At 37.4% G+C, this 18,093-nt stretch overlaps 2 protein-coding genes across 4 annotated transcripts; both read left to right on the top strand.

Moving 5' to 3' along the window:
* The first annotated feature begins 1,393 nt into the window (after positions 1-1,393).
* Positions 1,394-9,720, top strand: LOC136276736 (uncharacterized). Of its 3 annotated transcripts, none has more exons than XM_066158571.1 (9): positions 1,394-1,870; positions 5,387-5,598; positions 6,204-6,357; positions 6,764-6,837; positions 7,064-7,108; positions 7,483-7,676; positions 8,158-8,201; positions 8,837-8,956; positions 9,205-9,720. In XM_066158571.1, the coding sequence occupies exons 1-9, from the start codon at positions 1,522-1,524 to the stop codon at positions 9,489-9,491; spliced, it is 1,479 nt and encodes a 492-aa protein (XP_066014668.1). In that variant the 5' UTR covers positions 1,394-1,521; the 3' UTR covers positions 9,492-9,720. The 3 variants fall into 3 exon arrangements, with proteins under 3 accessions (XP_066014668.1, XP_058954224.2, XP_058954223.2); XM_059098241.2 differs by having other exon boundaries at positions 5,351-5,598; positions 8,170-8,201; XM_059098240.2 differs by having other exon boundaries at positions 5,351-5,598.
* A 748-nt stretch (positions 9,721-10,468) lies between these two features.
* Positions 10,469-17,349, top strand: LOC136284279 (uncharacterized). The gene is made up of 5 exons (XM_066174276.1): positions 10,469-11,164; positions 12,568-12,602; positions 13,277-13,397; positions 13,837-13,910; positions 14,980-17,349. Exons 1-5 carry the CDS (start codon positions 10,816-10,818, stop codon positions 15,052-15,054), a joined length of 654 nt encoding a protein of 217 aa, XP_066030373.1. The 5' UTR covers positions 10,469-10,815; the 3' UTR covers positions 15,055-17,349.
* Positions 17,350-18,093: the final 744 nt, after the last annotated feature.

Here is an 18,093-nt window from a genome sequence, read left to right as displayed (position 1 = left end):
AAGCAACAACCCGCTTTGAACTGCTACGCTGTTACTGAAACAACGATTAGTGACCACAAAAATAACATATTGTTATATTGTCAATTCAACATAAACAAAAATATTCATACAGGATAAATATTTATTTGTGTTGTTATCAATTATTGCGTGACCAGCTTCTGATATAAATGTGATAAGGGAAAACACAAAGTAAAACTTGGGCTCTCGGCAAAAAGTAATACTCAAGCGTAATATAATAACCGAAACAGCTTATTGGTCTTAAAAAATCGAAAATAAACAACGTAAGAGTGTTATGTTAGATTTTTTTTACAAATTGTAGTGATTTATGCCTCGATATGCCAATAAACGGTGGCGACAAGTAGGTACATCATGTATATTTCATAGTCGCTAGCAAGTAAATTTTGCCGCACTTTGAGTTCGTCTCACGATCGAACAACACAAATACACAAGGAAATTTTTATAGTAACTTTATAACCATCCTTTTGTCTTTTAAAAGCTAGAAGCTCAGTAGATTCTGTGATATCGGTCATTGTTAAAACTGTCTTTGTTTTGATACTACTTTTCGACATAGGAAAAGTGTGTCGGACAAAAATATTCACCAAAAAATAAATATTTTTTTGCCTACTTCAATAATGATAGGGGATTAAGTTTAGATGATAAAACAAAGGATTATGCCAACAGAAATACCGGAGGTCAAGTAAATTCGTTACATGAGGTCACACAACTCGGGTAATATTCAGGGTAAAAATTTGCATATTTGAGCGGTCGAACGAAAATACTCATTTCTCAAAAACTAAAATATATTTTCACAAAAAAAACCACATCACAATTATTAGGACATATTGGGCTACAAAATATAAAAGTAGGAGAGAAAACGAATTTGGGCGACTTGCCGCTGTTTGTCTGATGCATGTTGACATTAGCTCTTAAGACATTTCACACTTGTTTGGTGTTATTTATAACACTGAATTGTACACACTTACACCACTCAGTGTGACTTTACAAACTGGTGTTTAACCCTTGCAGGGGATTTCTTTACATAGCGAAAGAGTGAAAAAACGCCAGAAAGGTGTTATACAGTACTTCGCTTACACTCAGTTGGTGTTACTTAACACTAACTTGGTGTAATTTGCTAATTACATCCGGTTGGTGTCTTGTCAACACCAATATGGTCTATAATTACACTGCCCTTAGTGTCGCCCTAACATCTTCACTTTTTCTGTTAGTGGATATCACTCATTGTAGTAATTATTTAACGACTGACTAAAATCGAAAACGAAGTAAAAGTTCTTTAAAGATAAGAGGTTCGAAGGAGTGTTACGCGTACATCCGCCTGAATCTGTTCAGATCATGCGCGAACCCCAAATAAGGAGTCATATGGCGTGCATGCTTGAGTGGTTGAAATCGAAAGCGAAGTAAAAGTTCTTTAGGGATGAGAGGTCCGAAGGAGTGCTACGCGTACATCCGCTTGAATCTGTTCAGTTCATGCGCGAACCCTAAATAAGGAGTCATACGGCGTGCATGCTTGAGTGGTTGAAGGAAATGAAGGAATCACGAGCGAAGTTCTTTATGGTAGTCTTTCTATCTTCCATCTATGTCTCTTTCCCAGAATCTATCCAGATCAACAGGTTTATTTCCCAGCCTAAAGACCCACAAACTTGGAAAAAGGTGTTTGACTGGTTTGTTGTTCCGTCGTCGGCTTGTTACCAAGGGAGAATTGGAACTGGTGGTAACTACTGCAACGAATCGTGCACAAAAGATGACTCTAAAGACCAGTACTTGTGTCGCTGTTCCCATAAATTTGCCACTGTCACGTATGTAAATAACACCTGGATGTGTCTGGAGAATAAGTTGGTGCGAAATAAACTCGGTGAGTATGATAAATATCGAAAAATGAGAACCGGTATTTTGTAATCCGAATGACAATGGAAATGGGAAGTACAGCCGGAAAACTTTCTCGTATGGCATGCGGATACCCTTGGGAATTAGATCAAAGTGCTCTGTGAGCAAACTCGTGAATTGACACATGATTTTTTAGATTATGTTTAATGTTATCTGGTTTAGGGAATTTTGTGGTTGATTGTCATATCTAGAGTACGAGCAGTAGTTCAGTGTTCGCTAATGTAGCAAAGAAACAAAATAACGTTGGGATAAGAAGGCATTACATTTGAAATGATTATGCTATTACATTTACAAGGGTGGATGATGTCATGTGTTTTAAACGTCTATCATTTTTGTTTCTGGTTCAAAAGAAAAGGTTGGAAGTAAATGTGGGTGAAAAATGAAATTTACTGTCTATCATTCTAAATATTAGAAAATCAAGGCAATACTGTCTTAATGAAAACATTAACGATTCCCTCTTTATCAAATGAGACAAACGGGAACGAGTTTTGAGTGATATAACTGAGCCAAGCCTGCCACCGTCGTTTTGGATCTCCGCCTGGGTAGATTTAAGTCACGTGCTAGGCAACGTATAATCAATAATAAGATAGAATTTCATTTCAGGCCTATTTACTGGGATACCTGTGGTAGCCCAGTCATAAAATGCCTTTGTTTTTTTGTCGTCTTTTTTTTTTTTTTTTTTTTTCCTCCGCCACAAAATGGAAAAATTGCGCAATAGTACCTAGATGTCATTGGGCTCTCAACACCATGACAACTAACTGTGATCCAATGAGGTGTTCACATGCTGATCACGCGTGTTATCTTGATGATGATTGACGTTGTCATGCACAGACAGGGCCGGGTCACATGACGAATCACGAGATTTTGCTTATAAAACTCTTTGGTCAGTTATTTTGTATTTCAACGTATTTGGATTGCGATCTCCTGGAGCATTATGGCGCAAACGCGCAAAATACTTACAGACGCATATACAAGTCGTATTAATCGCGGCTAATCCACACTGAAAGATGTTATTGAGCGGTAATTTTGGAACGGATTGAGTCGCGAACGCTTGAAAGCCATGAAAGCCTTGAATGCCTTGTATGCTAAGTATGCCAATGTCTTAGTTGAAAACGTTCACTTGTTGTAAAAAGCAAAATCTGAAACCAAACTGCATATACTCTATGCAATCTATTGAACAACACTACTACCGTGAGACTGAAGACAACTATAATGGATGCAAACTGCTTGTGAAGAAAGACGACATGTTGGATTCACTTGATGGCAAGGAACGTAGCTACGATAACAGTACGATTGGTATTAATTTCACGATCAGAAAGGTGAATCTTATGTTTGTTTTCATTGTAGTTGTATGGATATTCTTTTTTAATAAATACGTGATCCAAAACCCTGTGTTTTTTTGTGTATAGTGTTATTATGTTAAATTGTTTACGCAATTGTCTTGTCACAGGCGGCCGAAGCTTACGTCTCGAGAAAAAGCCAACGATTAATTCATGAACGCGTCACGCATTGTGTGACACGGTGTTAAGTTACGAGAGGAACTGCACGTTATAAGGAATAGTATAGGGAACGAAGTATGGTTGATTTACAACGATACATATTTCGAAATATGAACATTTTTCTCGTAAAATCAGTAAAACTTACTCATACCCTGTGTATCCGTTGTATTTTCTGGCGATTTCTACCGTTTTAAGCTTGCTTTACCATCACTGTTATTCACGTCATCTACTTTTATGACGTTGGTAAAATCTATACAGACATCACACCAACCAACTCGCGTGCAAAGTAAGAAGACTATATTGAAGGCTTGAAATAATATTGCGATCGATTTTCATCAAGAAATGGGCCAGGAATATTCCACAATAGTGCAAATAATCGTGAAGGCGGTCGCAGAAAGCGATTGCGTGACGCTCGGTAAGCTGTAAAATGACATGTTATTATATACCAGACGTAAAAACTCTTCAAATTCTTAGTCTGCATTTTGTACCTAGTCTGCAGTCTATATTTTGTATCCGGTCTGCAGTCTGCTGTCTGCATTTTGTACTAACAGGTATCCGTGGCACCAATACAGTTTATTTTTGGTTACATTTATTCGCAAAACACACATAATCTACCACAAAATACCTGTGAGTGAGGTAATTCGACATTTTCGTTCTTTCCCATATTAATATTCTTCTCTCCTTTGGTAAGAATGTAGACATCACTCACAATGTTTCAAGTAATCCACCCACCCTACAAAAAAGTAACTCTTGCATGCATAGCATGCCTATGTTTTGAAATAGGTGTATGCCCTTGTCCAGACTTGAGCGCACTATTTCAGTATACTAGTCCGAATCCAGTACCATCCAGGTATCCCAGTTACCTTGCTCACAGGGTCTAGTTATCAATTTTGTGGTGTATAACTTTCGCATTTTAGCACGTTATATGTATGTTGAATCTTCAAATTGTCTTGAAACTTAAAAGAAAATTGTTCTTTAAAAATTCACTGAAAATCGGTAGCTAAAATTGTTTGTTTAGGTGTTATTTGATCTTCGTGTTAACTTGTAATTTCGTCAGTCGCCGGCATCTTTTGTTGCTTCACACAGGAAAATCACACGCGACGAAACGTAATGATCAATTTTGTCCTCAATCTCACGCCATAACAGAAAAAGCTTTTGAACATCTGTAAACTCCGAGCGCTTCGCAGTAAGTGATATTTTCAATGAATCTTCGGATTTTTTTCAGGTTCAAGGATTGTAAATTACAATTTTATGAAAAACGAAGGTTGTTCTGTAATTTCAGTGCGAATCCTTGCATGCCTGCCAGTCGCTGGCGCCGCTTGTTGAAACTAAAACGAAAAAAAAAACTCTTTTAAGATTATCATTGGCTTCTTTGTCACCCCACCACTAGTCTTGGCAACAAAGGTCGCCATTTCGTTCTTTTATTGCTCGCCAAAAACTATCAAATGCACTCAAAAGCCTAAAATCGAAAAAAAGTTTACAGGAATCCACCAATCGAGCGAGCGAGCGAGCGAGTACCATTCCCCACATCGTATCTACAACTCGCTCTTGCACATGCGCGCAATTTACGAGTTAAAAACGAGTCCGTTAGTAGAGCTTTCCTCCTTAGGAATTATTACCAACGACAAAGAAAATAGGATGGATGTCCGCTTACGGGAGAATACGCCATTGAAGGTTTAACCCTCCATTTCAAGTCAAAATGAGCAAGACGAGCTCTCTATGTCACGTATTTAAAATTTAAACAGGAATAAATTTAGTTTTTTCTATTTAAATTTAAAGAATGTGACCCTGATCCCAAGGAATTCTATGTCGCTATCTTTCAACTGGGGTAATGTATCTGTTTGCATGCATGGTTATCCCCTTGTTTCAAACAAAATTGAAAACCTTCTCAACGAATTGCATACACGTAGAGTTACAGTAACTTTCTTCTGTTTTACCTCGATGAACAGGATGTGCGAAGAACACCTTGTTTCATTATGAAAGAGAGTGGCATGGATTATACACTCTAAGCACTCAGCCGAGCTGGGGAAGAAAAACAGCATTATACAAGAAGGAGGCCTCCTGTGTTTTAAACACTAGTTCTTCCTGGGTCATTGGATGTCACGGGGAAAAGATTCCAGTTGACGAACTTACCAACAGAACAAAGAAAATCTTTGTCCTTGAATGGAGTAACAAGAGTAAAGCATACTATATAAAGGTGATTAAAATTTTAAAGTCAACCTCTGAAAGCCCTTTGAGATATCAGGGTTTTCTTTTTTTTATTCTTCTGCTTAAAGATTGACACTTAAGAAATTTAAGAGAGAGCTCGTACTCGTGATCCCTCCCCAACCTTTTGTAGAAAGTAATCGCTGATAATACCACAAAAATAAAAAAAAAACTTGTATGCTTCCAGATCCTAGTGGCAATGTAACTTAGTTTGACACACTCCTTTTAAAAGTCGCGAAGTCAATCGATAATTGTTAGCTTTAGCTGGGCAATATGACTGATTCACAGAACTGTTTATTTGAATCCAACATGCCATTAAGACTCTAAACAAATAGAGTGCGACTTTGTTTACTCTGTTAGTTGCACACGATGAAAGGAGCAATATGATTCTTGTATTTGTAATAACTATGATCCATGGATAGCCCAGGATTTTCCGATTTTTTATATAAATTATTATAGGAGTTCAATCAGATTTGTCGATCTGAATACTTAAAGAGAAAAGTATCCACGACCAAATGAGTTCTCGTCTTCATAATCCTAGGCAATTTCCTTTGTTAAATGAGAAACATAGATTTTGCTTTTTTTTCTAACCAACAGGTGGTTGACCCAATAGCCATTTTGCAGGGAAGAATAATAAATCTAGGAGTAAGTTGCTCCCAGCCTCCTTCTGGCATCAAAGAAGGCTGCCTGCTCTTCAAACTGGAAGGAAATATCACCTGTAACCTCACGTTTGGAAGACCGGAATTACAGGGTAAAACTTTTCTTACTGCGTCAGACCGCCCATGTTGTTGGGTTACTTTGCATAGAATGTCTGTTTTTATAACGGTTGAAGTTCAGCAGATTACAAATACTTTCAGACGAATTGCTTAGAAAAATTTTGCACGCTTCTCAAAACTTTCACGCTGGTTAGCATCTTACCAAGTGGATGATTTTATTCTGCTTCCGTTCACCAGGTCCTCTGTGTCAACTTTTTAGAAGTAAAAATATATATTCTTTCATTTTCTCAACTGGGTTAGAATGCATCAAAGCCCAGCCTAAACCGTAGATTCTGTTCGGTATGATGAACGCCTTTACCGAAGTCATCCTTGACATTAGGAATGGGTCTGGTGAACAGACGTAGATGAACGTATCTCTTAACCGATCTGGTTGATTTTCAGATCCCGTAAAGTGCTTGTTGGGGTCAACACCTATTCCTGCAACTTCATCGTTACTGTATTCATCACCTTCTGCGGTACGATTACCTTAGATACACTTTAGATAGGTACAATAGCAAACTTTTTATATCATCATAATCTTGATTTAGAAGTGGAAAGTGTGAGCGTGATCTAAACGTATTTAACATCGCGTTGGGCTGTTGGAAAATTCTAGTTTACAGTATTTGAAGTTACCGACACCATTTAAGTTATTCTGAGATTCTTAAAACGATATTTATCCATTCTAATTGTTTATCTCGACAGAGCCCTATAGCGACGGGCACTGAGGAGACAATTTCCCTAACCCAGGTATGAGCATCTCAACATACCCTTGCGTATGAGAGCAAATTTGTAAGTTGATTAAGATGCAACTGAGATTGTCTTGTAAAGTTTAGAAAAACAAGAAACATGTAATCATGCCTATTAGTAGGCTCCTCAAACTCATAAAGTTTGAATATATTGTACGGTTAGAGGAGAATTTTCATAACCAAAGGGTCTTGTAATTGAATAACGATTTGTATTTTAAGATTTAGAGGCTTTATATTGGAGGGGCGTGTACTTGGAATGTCACATTGTATTGCTGACGAGAAATTGCATTACCAATGAGGATAGCGCAGAACAGGACATCTATTTAGCAAATTAACCAACAACAAGTAACTTTTAATTGTGATCATGGTTTCTAGCTGACAACTTCAGAGACAGAATCAACCACCAGCAAAGGGGCTAAAGACACAGGGACTAAAGACACAGGGACTAAAGACACAGGGACTAAAGACACAGGGACAAATAGTGCCGTGATTGGCATCACTGTGGGGTGTGCAGTTGTGTGTGTTATCTCTCTTAGCGCTCTAGTTTTATTTTGCAAGCGAAGGAAATCGTAAGTGTTATATATGTATTGCTTTTACTCTTGACTCATCATCTCCGGCTATAGGCCATCATGTGGTGCAAAAAATAAGTAACATTTGAGGCAAATATTGTTTAAAAAGAATATGGGAAGCACTCATCAAAAATTACAAAAAGGCTTGGCTAATATGAGCATTTTGACTAGTCAGAATTGGTGCATGTGGTAATCAGATTTAATCGGTCAAATGAAAGTTTGACTTCCTGAAAGTATCTTCACATGATTTAATTTATTCATTCCCTGTGATATCATGATTGAGACATCTATGTCTAAACTATTGATAATCACAACTGTTTTTGATCCAATGTTGACCAAGATTTATTGTGTGCATTTTTTCGTATTTATCCATAAATTTGCTTCTAACTCAAATTGTTTTTAAATTAGTTCCATGATTACAAAAATAGAAGCATTGGTTTTACTATTAAACTACGTGTTCTTAGTATATTGTATATTTGAGTTCCTCACACAGAAAAAACAGACAGCAAGAAACAAAGCCAGCAGGTGATTTAACACTTCTTTCATTACAAAATACGCACAGAACGATTTATTAGGCTGTAAACTTGAATAGAAAATTAAGTCCATTAAGTATTTTAATCAGCGCTTAGGATGAAGTGCCCGACTGTGCCCAACATCCTAAATGCACAAGCAGCATAGGAGTATGTGTATTTTAAAAGAAGGTTTCATCTTGATTGATTTAGAAACATAGTAGACTGAATGAGATTACAAGTTTTGCTGGATACTGAAAGCAAAGCAAATTGGGAAAAGGTAAAAGGAACTGAAACAAGGCCATGCATGGGACAAATAACTCAGTTTCTTGAAATGGATGAGAGAGTTTGAGACTGAGAGAGTTGCATCATTATGGGTCTCAAATGCGTAATTAAGGTATTTTTTGCAGCTCTAACACTTAGACTGGCCGAAGATTGCATTTTGTTACTACTGATAGTGATTGTTATTAACTGAACAAAATCATTAAATTAACGATAATTGTCTTTGAAACACTATGGTAACTTTTTTTGAAAGAATAATGCGAGTCTAAATTCCATAACGATAATTCCATAGAATCATATATCATTGAAATAGCTTATGACAAAATTCTATTTTTTGTATTGGTTTATAAATATGGTGTTTGATCTCAGTTGGAAACCCAGTGGCTGAAATTCACGATCAAATTCCAATTGGAAGACTAATGGAGCACGTCTCAGCCTGCGCTGAACAAGACAGTCAATCGGCATACCAAGGACTTATTAACATTTGTGGTAAGTTAGCAAAGAAGAACTGAGATCGTTTTTGAGTGGTCTCTATTAGAAAAAAGTTGTGATCACACCTGGGACCGAGGAGATTCACAGGTATGACATGATGGCTTCATTATAGAAAGGATTAAAACCAGTTGGAAAACTTTAAAAGAGTCACTGGATCAACTTTTGATTGGTATACATAATCAATCAAGGTCATTTCCGATGGAAAACTTAAATAATACTTTATATTTTTTCAATGTCCACACCAGGACAAGGTAATGTTGGAGCTGGTCACAGTACTGCTGACGATAACTCTGGTAACTGCCATCTTTACCAAAGTTTGGACAAGAACACAGCTGTTACAGCTGCACCAGATTACCAGAATGTGCAAACACTATTTGCAGCATCAGATTACCAAAATGTGCAGACCCTGGAAGGTGATGTACCATGTGCATCAGTGCATATCCTTGGGTCTCAAACAGAATCTGCATATGAGCCCCTCAAGGGGTCTGAAACGCAAAATTTCTACGAGCCCCTCAATGAAAGAAGCAACTGAATTGCCACGGGTCTTGAGGTGAAGAAAGAGAAGCTATATTTGGTTAAATGTTGATTTGAATCAGTTGCGTTAGATTTTTGATAAAACACAATGTGTCGAATAGGGATAGTGGAAAACTGTTAAAAGTTTGTTTGATATGATTTTTATTTTAACAGAAGTTAAATCATTTCTTAGATATATTATATAGTTTAAAACGTGTACTGTCGTGCGTAATTAAAAAAAAACAATATTTTACTGAAACATTTTATTGATGAGTGATACTGGTTATTACACCATATATATAGCACATAACAATCTTTCTAGAACTTCCCTATGGCTTAAATTGCTCAAGGCCTCATACCACAGCACTTAAGGCGAGTGCTAAGATTGCTGGCCATGCTTCCTGATACCCTTGATATGGTTTAGTCAGAGATGCACTCGAAATATGAACTGTAAATTCTAGTGGAACTAAGCAGTGCTTAACGTTGGAGCTCTTTAATCATCTTGAATCATCTTTAATCATCATCCGTTACAACTTGCGCAGATAGATAACAATCCTTACAGACTTGTCGCAGTTAAAATACTTGAAAGTAAGCTCAAGGAGAAGAAGGGGTTCGAGGGTATATTGTGGCTGCATCAACCGGAAGCCAACAATTTCTCTTATTTCAAAGAAAATATTGTATAAAAACAGAAGTTTTAAAGTACGGGTTCATGACGATCACTTATAACACCAGTTGTGCATATTTAATAACGCCCTGGCCCTTAGCTGGTCGACGACGTTTCTTAAGACAAAGGTGAGTTTTAGAGTTCCACCCTAACTTTCGCAAGGTAAGGTGGATCTTTGGACATTCAGCTTGGACATTTAAAACCTGGCACCTTCATTTTCACAATTATATTTGAAAGTTTCCTCGGAGGTTACTTCTCCTTTTAAAGAGCTTTTTGTCAAGGTTTATATATATTTATCGCTACTAAATTCTTTCATGTTTGGAGTTTTTTTTATCCTCAGAAAACTGGGCTTCAGTGTCGTTCAGTCCAAACTTGTTCAGTCCAGCCTAGTTCGAAGTTCAGTTTGGAGTCCCATCCATTCCTTACCTTCCAGAAAAACTTAATATTGACATTGGATGACAGAGATATCATGTAACGCGACACCGATTTAGCGCAGATCACTTTCCGTAGTGATTATTAAGATCGTTCACAGAAATCAAAAGCAAAGCGAATACTCTTTTGGGGCAAAAGGGCCGAAGGATTGAAGTCAACTTACGGCCAGGGATCTCTGCTAAATGCACACTCACATTAACCTGCGCAGATCATGCGCGAACCCTAGATAAGAAGTCATACGGCGTGCATGCCTCGGTGGTTGAAGGAAATGAAGGAATCACGAGCGAAGTTCTTTGTGGTAGTCTTTCTATCTTCCTTTGATGTCACTTTCCCAGAATCTATCCAGATCAATAGAATTATTTCGCAGCCTAAAGACCAACAAACTTGGAAAAAGGTGTCTGACTTGTTTGTCGTTCCGTCGTCAACATGTTACCAAGGGAGAATTGGAACTGGTGGTAACTACTGCAACAAATCATGTACAAAAGATGACTCGAAAGAACAGTATTCGTGTAACTGTTCCCATCAATCTGCCACTGTCACGTACATGACTAACACATGGGTATGTCTGGAGAATAAGATGGTGCGAAATAAACTCGGTGAGTTTGATAAATATTGGGTGTGAGAATCGATGTTACGCAACCCTAATGACAAGCAGATACACGACACCTTTCAGTTACTTATTCCTCGCGATTTAACATTTTACGGGATCGTCATCGAAGTAATACTCTCGGACTCCAGTTTGCGGTGTACGAAACTTTTGATTGAGCATTATCTTTTTCAGGAGTACTTAGAGATAAATTAAAATAGTTTACGAGCCAAGCAACGGAAGTTGATTCATTAATAGGAAATTTAACGCTGTATCTGGCTTTAACAACATAAATGGATTACCCACGTTATCAGCATAGGCAAAGACGTAATTCGATGAAACTGCTTTTCACATTTTAACAGTCGAGTTACAACTATAAGCTAGTGAAAGCATTATTATCCATTTCAAGTAAAACAAAAAGAACAAGGGCAATCTGCCACGAATAACGACACGTGTAACTGTCAGCTAAGCCGTGGCTGTATAAGTGGGTCACGCAACTCTCCACCCGCCACTCTTACATTCTGTTTCCTTTTTCAAGCATTTATGTTTTCTTTTTAAGTTTAAAGGAAAGCGAGCACAACTACATCGAGTAGCTTTGGCAACTGAGAATATTTCTTTAAGGATAGAAAACAGATCGTCAACCTCGCTGAACTGAAAAGGATGTGACCTTCACCCTTAGGACTTCTTTCTTTAAAAGGAACTTGGATTTATCTTTAAGTCTAATTTTAATGAAGTTGCGTCACGGTTTGGTTAATCGTTTTACAGACTAGAAAACCTCTCATGAATACTCATGAAAGACAAAGAATAGAGGTTTGCCAGGGTATTAGAACAGAAAAGAAGTAACGCCACATCGAAAGGGAAAACGGAGATGTTAAGTTTGTTGCACAAGCCGTTATAAATAGCTATTTTAACCTTTTCACTCACAATATTTAAATTAAATTAAATTTTTTACATTGTATGCCAAATATGTCTCATTATAATCGGCTTTTTAATCAAACATTTGTTATCCTTATTTATATTTTCCATTTTCTCATGACTTTTTCTCTTTTCTCGTCCCTCATCCCGTTGACATATGGGTTTGTAGTTGAGCATTGCAACGGGGTTTGTTTACTGTTTAGCTATCCCTTGCGTTTAAACGGAACACATTCCATTCCCAACGAATTGCATAGACGTGGATTTAACGTAAATCTCTCCCGCTTTACTGTGCGAACAACACCTTATTTCATTACGAGAGAGAGTGGCATGAATTATACACTCTAGGCACTCAGCCGAGCTGGGGAAGGAAAACAGCATTATACAAGAAGAATGCCTCCTGTGTTTTAAACACTAGTTCTTCCTGGGTCATTGGTTGTCGTGGGGAAAAGGCTCCAGTTGACAAACTTTCTAATAGAACAAAGGAAATCTTTGTCTTAGGATGGAGTAACAAGAGTAAAGCATACTATATAAAGGTGATTAAAGTCTGAAAGCCCTTTGAGGTATCAGACTATTTTTTCTCTTTAACTCTTCTCCTTAAAGATTGACACTTCTGATGCCGACGAAGTTTCCATTAAAGAAAGAGCTCATTCTTGTTCTTTTTCCTGAAATCTTTTAAGTCAAGGGTGTTCACAGGAGGTGGTCTATTAACGTGCACGTGACCCTTTCTCAACCATTCGCAGAAGGGAAAGTGCTGATGACACAACTTTAAAGAAAAAGATTACTGCTTCCAGATCCTAGGTGCAATTTAACTCAAGTGTAACGCCTTCCTTTTAAAAATTCACTAAGTCAATCGGTATTGTTGGCTTTAGCTGGGTAATATGACTGAATAGAACTGTACGATTTGAATCAAATATGCCACTGTTTTGGTCTATTGACTCTCTATACAAATATCCACATCGGCTCTGTTTGCTTGGGTTATTGCTCATTTAAAAAAAGGAGGAATATGATTCATGGATTTGAAATGATCGTGAACCTTGAATAGCCCAGATGTTTTTTCTATATTATTATGGGAAGCTAATCAGATTTATCGGCATGAATCACCTGAAGACAAAAGTATTTAATACCAGATGGGTTCTTGTCTTCATAAGCCCAAGCAATTTCCTCTGTTGCATGTAATATAGATTTCACTTTGTTTTCTAACCAACAGGTGGTTAACCCAATCGCCATTTTGCAAGGAAGAATAATAAATCTGGGAGTAAGCTGCTCCCAAGCTCCTTCTCACATCAAAGAAGGCTGTCTACTCTTCGAACTGGAGGGAAACATTACCTGTAAGCTCATGTTTGGTAGAATATTCATGGACATTGTAAAAGAGCATTTTCCTAACTGCGTCAGACCATCCTCCCATGTTGATTGGCTTGATTTGCTCAGAAAGTCTCTTTTTATTACTGCTGAAGTTCAGCAGATAAAACACTTTCAGACGGATTGCTCAGTACAATTGCACGATTTCCTGAACGGTTTAAAACTAGTTAGCGACCTACTGGGCGGATAATAGTATTCAGCTTCCGTTAAACCAGGCCTTTTGTATCAACTTTTTATAAGTTAAAATTCTTTCATTTCCTTAATCTGTTTGGGATGCATCGAAGGGTATGCCATACATTCTTTTCTTAACAATGAGCACGTTAGCCGCTGTCATCCTTAACGCAAGAAACGGGTCTGGTGAACAGATATAAATGAACCTATCTCTTAATCAATCTTGATGGTTTTCAGGTCCCGTAGAATACTCAATGGGGTCAACACTAAGTCCTGCAACTTCATCTGTACTGCATTCATCACCTTTTACGGTACGATTACCTTAGATGCACTTCGATTGACTCTGAGGCTAAATACACGGAACATAGGCACCACGCCATAATGTTCATGTGTTGCATGTTTTAGAATGTAAAGAAAGATGTTATGCCATGTCACGTGCGTGGCAAAATGCTATAATGTTCACGTGTTACGTTTTTGATTGTAGAGAAAGATATTTTTTGCCTTGCACGAGCGTGGCACACAGAAAAAATTCTGAGTCCCCATGAGGAATCGAATCTCAGACCTTCGGATTCCGCTTTCTGGTGCTCTACCACTGAGCCACAGAGACTCTACGGTGAGCGAGGTCTAGTACAAAGTTCATATGACACGCGTCCTGCATACTGCTTGGATCAGAAATGTCGATAGCGTCATATTTGTAAATAGAATAAGAGAGATGAGAAGTTTTGAGCTCGGTAAAGAATTTTTAGATTTTAGTTTTAGATTTTGGATTGCTTGAAACGCAGTAGCCTGTATGTGTAATACTTAGAGAGCGAGAGACCTTTGATGGCCATTTTCTTTTTTTCTTTAAAAAGGCATTTTGCATGCAAAATAGCTGTCTCCGTCAACCTACAGTGCGGAAAGAACATAAGATTACAACGGTTTAATCTTACTATTGAAGCTGAGACAAACCGGGGAAATATAACAAAATTTGCCGCAAAGAAAAACAGCTTCAACCCATGGACTCCTGACTGTTTCGGTTAAATGAAAAAAAAATAGCTTCTTGAAAAGCCAACACTACGCAAAGTAAATATGTATAAATGGTCTGCCTCCAAAGATAAAAAATTGATCGTTGCGTATCACACAACTGAATAATTGAAAATCAAAGTCTTTCGAAATCTAAACGTGATAAGATGCTTCCTGACCCTTTGAAGGATCTTAGGCTTGGAAAGTGCTCTGTAGAAACATGCAACTACACGGCGCAATTTTGAGGACGGTTTAATTAGCCTCATCTTACTGAAGAAATAAATAAAGCATTGAAAGTCTAAAAATTTACTTAGACACCATGGAAGGAATGAAATTGTTGTCGCAAAGATATATTTTTTTCTCTCTTGCTCTCAGCAGACGTCCATTACGGCGGGATTATTTAAAACAGCTGGACCAACTCCCTTACGTAAATATGTTTTTAAAATTCTGTAATAAATTCAATAGAACGCATTTTTCGCTGAAACGTACTCTGTTTAACGACGTGTTAATTTTACAACCAGTCTAAAAATGGGCACCTAAAAGTCATTTAAGGGAGCTATTTTAACACTCGTTATGATGCACCCTATCATAAGCTCTGTGCGCACTTTGAAGTTGAGTAAAAAGCATACTTGATCACTTTTGAATGTGCCCAGGTATGTAAACTGCGCATTTCAGAACTCTTTGAATGGTGCACTATGCGATTATGATTACGCTTTAGGACTTGATCTGTAGCCTCACTAAAGAGTGTATTTTAGGACCTGCAAAAACGGGCTCTACAGCACTCGTTTTTAGGAAAGAGAGAACTTTGTGAGTTTTCAAGGTGCACTCTTAAATACTCGTTGAAGTGTGTACTTTGAGACTTACAAAAGTACGCATTTTTCACTCGAGTAAATTGCGCACTTTAAGATCTGTTAAACTGCGCCCTTTAGGACTTGATCCCATTATAAGTTGCTCAATTTGATACATATTTTCAAATATGGGCAAAGTGGGTACTTTTTAAAAAGCTGAGACTCATAAAAGTGTGCAATTTGAGGTTTAGTAAATTGCACACATCAAGACGTCTCAATGAGCCTGGTGAGACTGTCCAGGGAATATTTGTTGACACGAAAAGCGATGACAACTTCAGTCATGGAGATGATGTGAGCCAAGATGGCGGCCTACAACACTTAGACATAGAAGAAGAAATCTCACTTTACCAAGAAACTCAAACTGAGACCAAGGATCTATCTGTTTTGTTTCCAAGGCATGGGGAGGGAGAACCTCTGACATATTTTTAATAGAAAATGTGGACTTTTAGAGAACTTAAAGCCAGTTGACCTTGTAATGGCTGATAGGGGATTAACTATTGAAGAGAGCCTAGCCCTCAAGCTAAATTGGCAATCCTTGTTTTTAATAAAGAAAAAGAGTCAACTGGATCCAAAAATCAGGGTAATCGACAATGTGTGTATTCAAGTTGAAAGGGTAATTGGACTGCCAAGACAGAAGTACAATATTCTACAAAGAATACTACCAATTGATCACCTGATGAGCACAAGATCAAGCTCATATCCAATGGTTGATAGGATGATTAGGGTTTGTTATTCACTTACAAATCTTTGTCCATCAGGGGTACCTTTTGATTGAATCGAGCATCAACAGACCTTATTCAATGACCCTTGTTTACCAATTCATTACTCTTGGCAGATACTTATCCTTGCTGAAAATGCTTTATTAGGAAAACATGACAAAAGTTTACCTTAAACAAAGACTTGCCTATGCCAAGGGCATGGTGGGAAAATATTGAGGTTAGCGCATAAGGTCTATGCCCTTTCTTGTCCACTACTGTAGTGTTTAGGCTATTGAGACATTTCGTGCCGCATACATGGTGTAATGTAGGTTCGAGTTGCATCTCGAGTAGCGGAAAGCATGGCGTGTTGTAAAAGTCGTGTGCAGTGAATTAAAGCACTTCAAAAGGTTTAATCCGTGTTAATCTGCTTATTTATTGGCCATCACCACAACTACTGAAAGACAAACCAACAAAAATATATGTTTATCTCATTGGTAATGCTCATATATTGTTATTAATTTTTAAGAGTCAGTTTGTTTTGTCCTTTAAATTGAGCTGTAAGGGAGTCCACTATGTTTGGTCTGAATACTGCATCATCTATCATACAGTTACCAGAATGCTGTTTAGAAATGTACTCCTTTGCTCCTTTTTAGTTAGTACTTTTGCACAGGTTAGGTATGATCACTCTAATGAAATAATGGAATAATGATCATCATTTTGAGTACAAACACAAAAATGTGCAACATAAATAGCATTGCATGCCTGCAATTTTTGTACTCTAATGATCAAAAGCATAATTCGCTTTGATTAAAATATGCATGATACTTAATGTTTTGCATATGCCTTTTTCATTTCTTGATTGGTTCACTGCAATAGTTTTTATGGAGTGTTTGAGTCATAGCACAATCATAACATGATTTGTAGTGGTTGGCAAATTTTGATTTGTATGGAGAATTTAAATTTTAATACATCATACTGAGAATTGAGTGTGATTTACCAGATGAGATTTTGTGTACAGTATAGATAAAAATTACACTGAATAGTATAAATATAGCAATAAAAGTTGCAGTCCTTCATATTTGGAACTTACTGAAAGTATTGTAAATGGTATTTTATCATAATAACAGTATTTTTATCGCTTAGGTTTATTTAAAGGAATATCTAATGCAATTTCATATTTGAAGAAAAAGATGTGCAATGAATCTACCAATCAATAAATGCTTAATTCAGTACTTTAAAATGTTGGAAAAATTCCATTTCCCCTAATTGTAAGCACCTTAAAAGATGTGTTTGCGTACGTGGAGTGTCAAATTGTACTGTTTGTGGTAGAATCCCACAAGTCAGACATGTGGCAAAATGCAGTAGCAAACACTCTACAATCACTACCATTGTTCTGTTGTTGAACAGGAACAACTTACAAACCACAGTAGTTGTTTGTACCAACCTAATTGATGACCTGTTCTTCAACTTCCTTTTCTATAACATTGTGATATAGCCAGCTGTCACATAAATTGACTTTATCATTGCTAACCCTAATGGAACTAACACAAGTTGAGCACTTAAAACACAAACAGCCAGGTTGTCTTTGCATTATTAGGCCTTCGCTTATAATGTAAACATGCAAAATGAAAAAATTTGCCATTAACCACACGTTCCACGTGTGACCCACGTGGAACGTCAACACGCCGGCGCCTAGTTTTTGATTACTTGTCAAAGTCGTGACGTCACGTGAAAACGCTCGCTAGAGAATTACGTGAATCGATGTTTCGTAATCGAGTGACAGCGGAAATACATGAAGCAGATACACGATGCCTCTTAGTTATTTATTCTTCGCAGTTTAACATCCTACGAGACGTTCGTTGTAATTGTACTCTAAACTCGAATTCTATTGAATGAAACCTTTGATTGAACAATGTCTTTTTTCGAGGCTTCAAATACTAAGAATT

This window comes from Pocillopora verrucosa, chromosome 11 (assembly GCF_036669915.1).
Source record: "Pocillopora verrucosa isolate sample1 chromosome 11, ASM3666991v2, whole genome shotgun sequence".
NCBI classification, from domain to species: domain Eukaryota; kingdom Metazoa; phylum Cnidaria; class Anthozoa; order Scleractinia; family Pocilloporidae; genus Pocillopora; species Pocillopora verrucosa.
This window is presented reverse-complemented; position numbering and strand designations above follow the sequence as displayed.

Excerpts from the sequence above, each read along its gene's own strand:
- LOC136276736 (XM_059098240.2), top strand. The coding sequence starts at position 1,522 with ATGCTTGAGTGGTTGAAGGAAATGAAGGAATCACGAGCGAAGTTCTTT. Across the intron at positions 5,599-6,203 it reads GTAAAGCATACTATATAAAG|GTGGTTGACCCAATAGCCAT; the intron begins GTGATTAAAATT and ends TCTAACCAACAG. Across the intron at positions 6,358-6,763 it reads TGGAAGACCGGAATTACAGG|ATCCCGTAAAGTGCTTGTTG; the intron begins GTAAAACTTTTC and ends GTTGATTTTCAG.
- LOC136284279 (XM_066174276.1), top strand. The coding sequence starts at position 10,816 with ATGCCTCGGTGGTTGAAGGAAATGAAGGAATCACGAGCGAAGTTCTTT. Across the intron at positions 11,165-12,567 it reads GATGGTGCGAAATAAACTCG|GATGGAGTAACAAGAGTAAA; the intron begins GTGAGTTTGATA and ends TCTTTGTCTTAG. Across the intron at positions 13,398-13,836 it reads ACTGGAGGGAAACATTACCT|GTCCCGTAGAATACTCAATG; the intron begins GTAAGCTCATGT and ends GATGGTTTTCAG.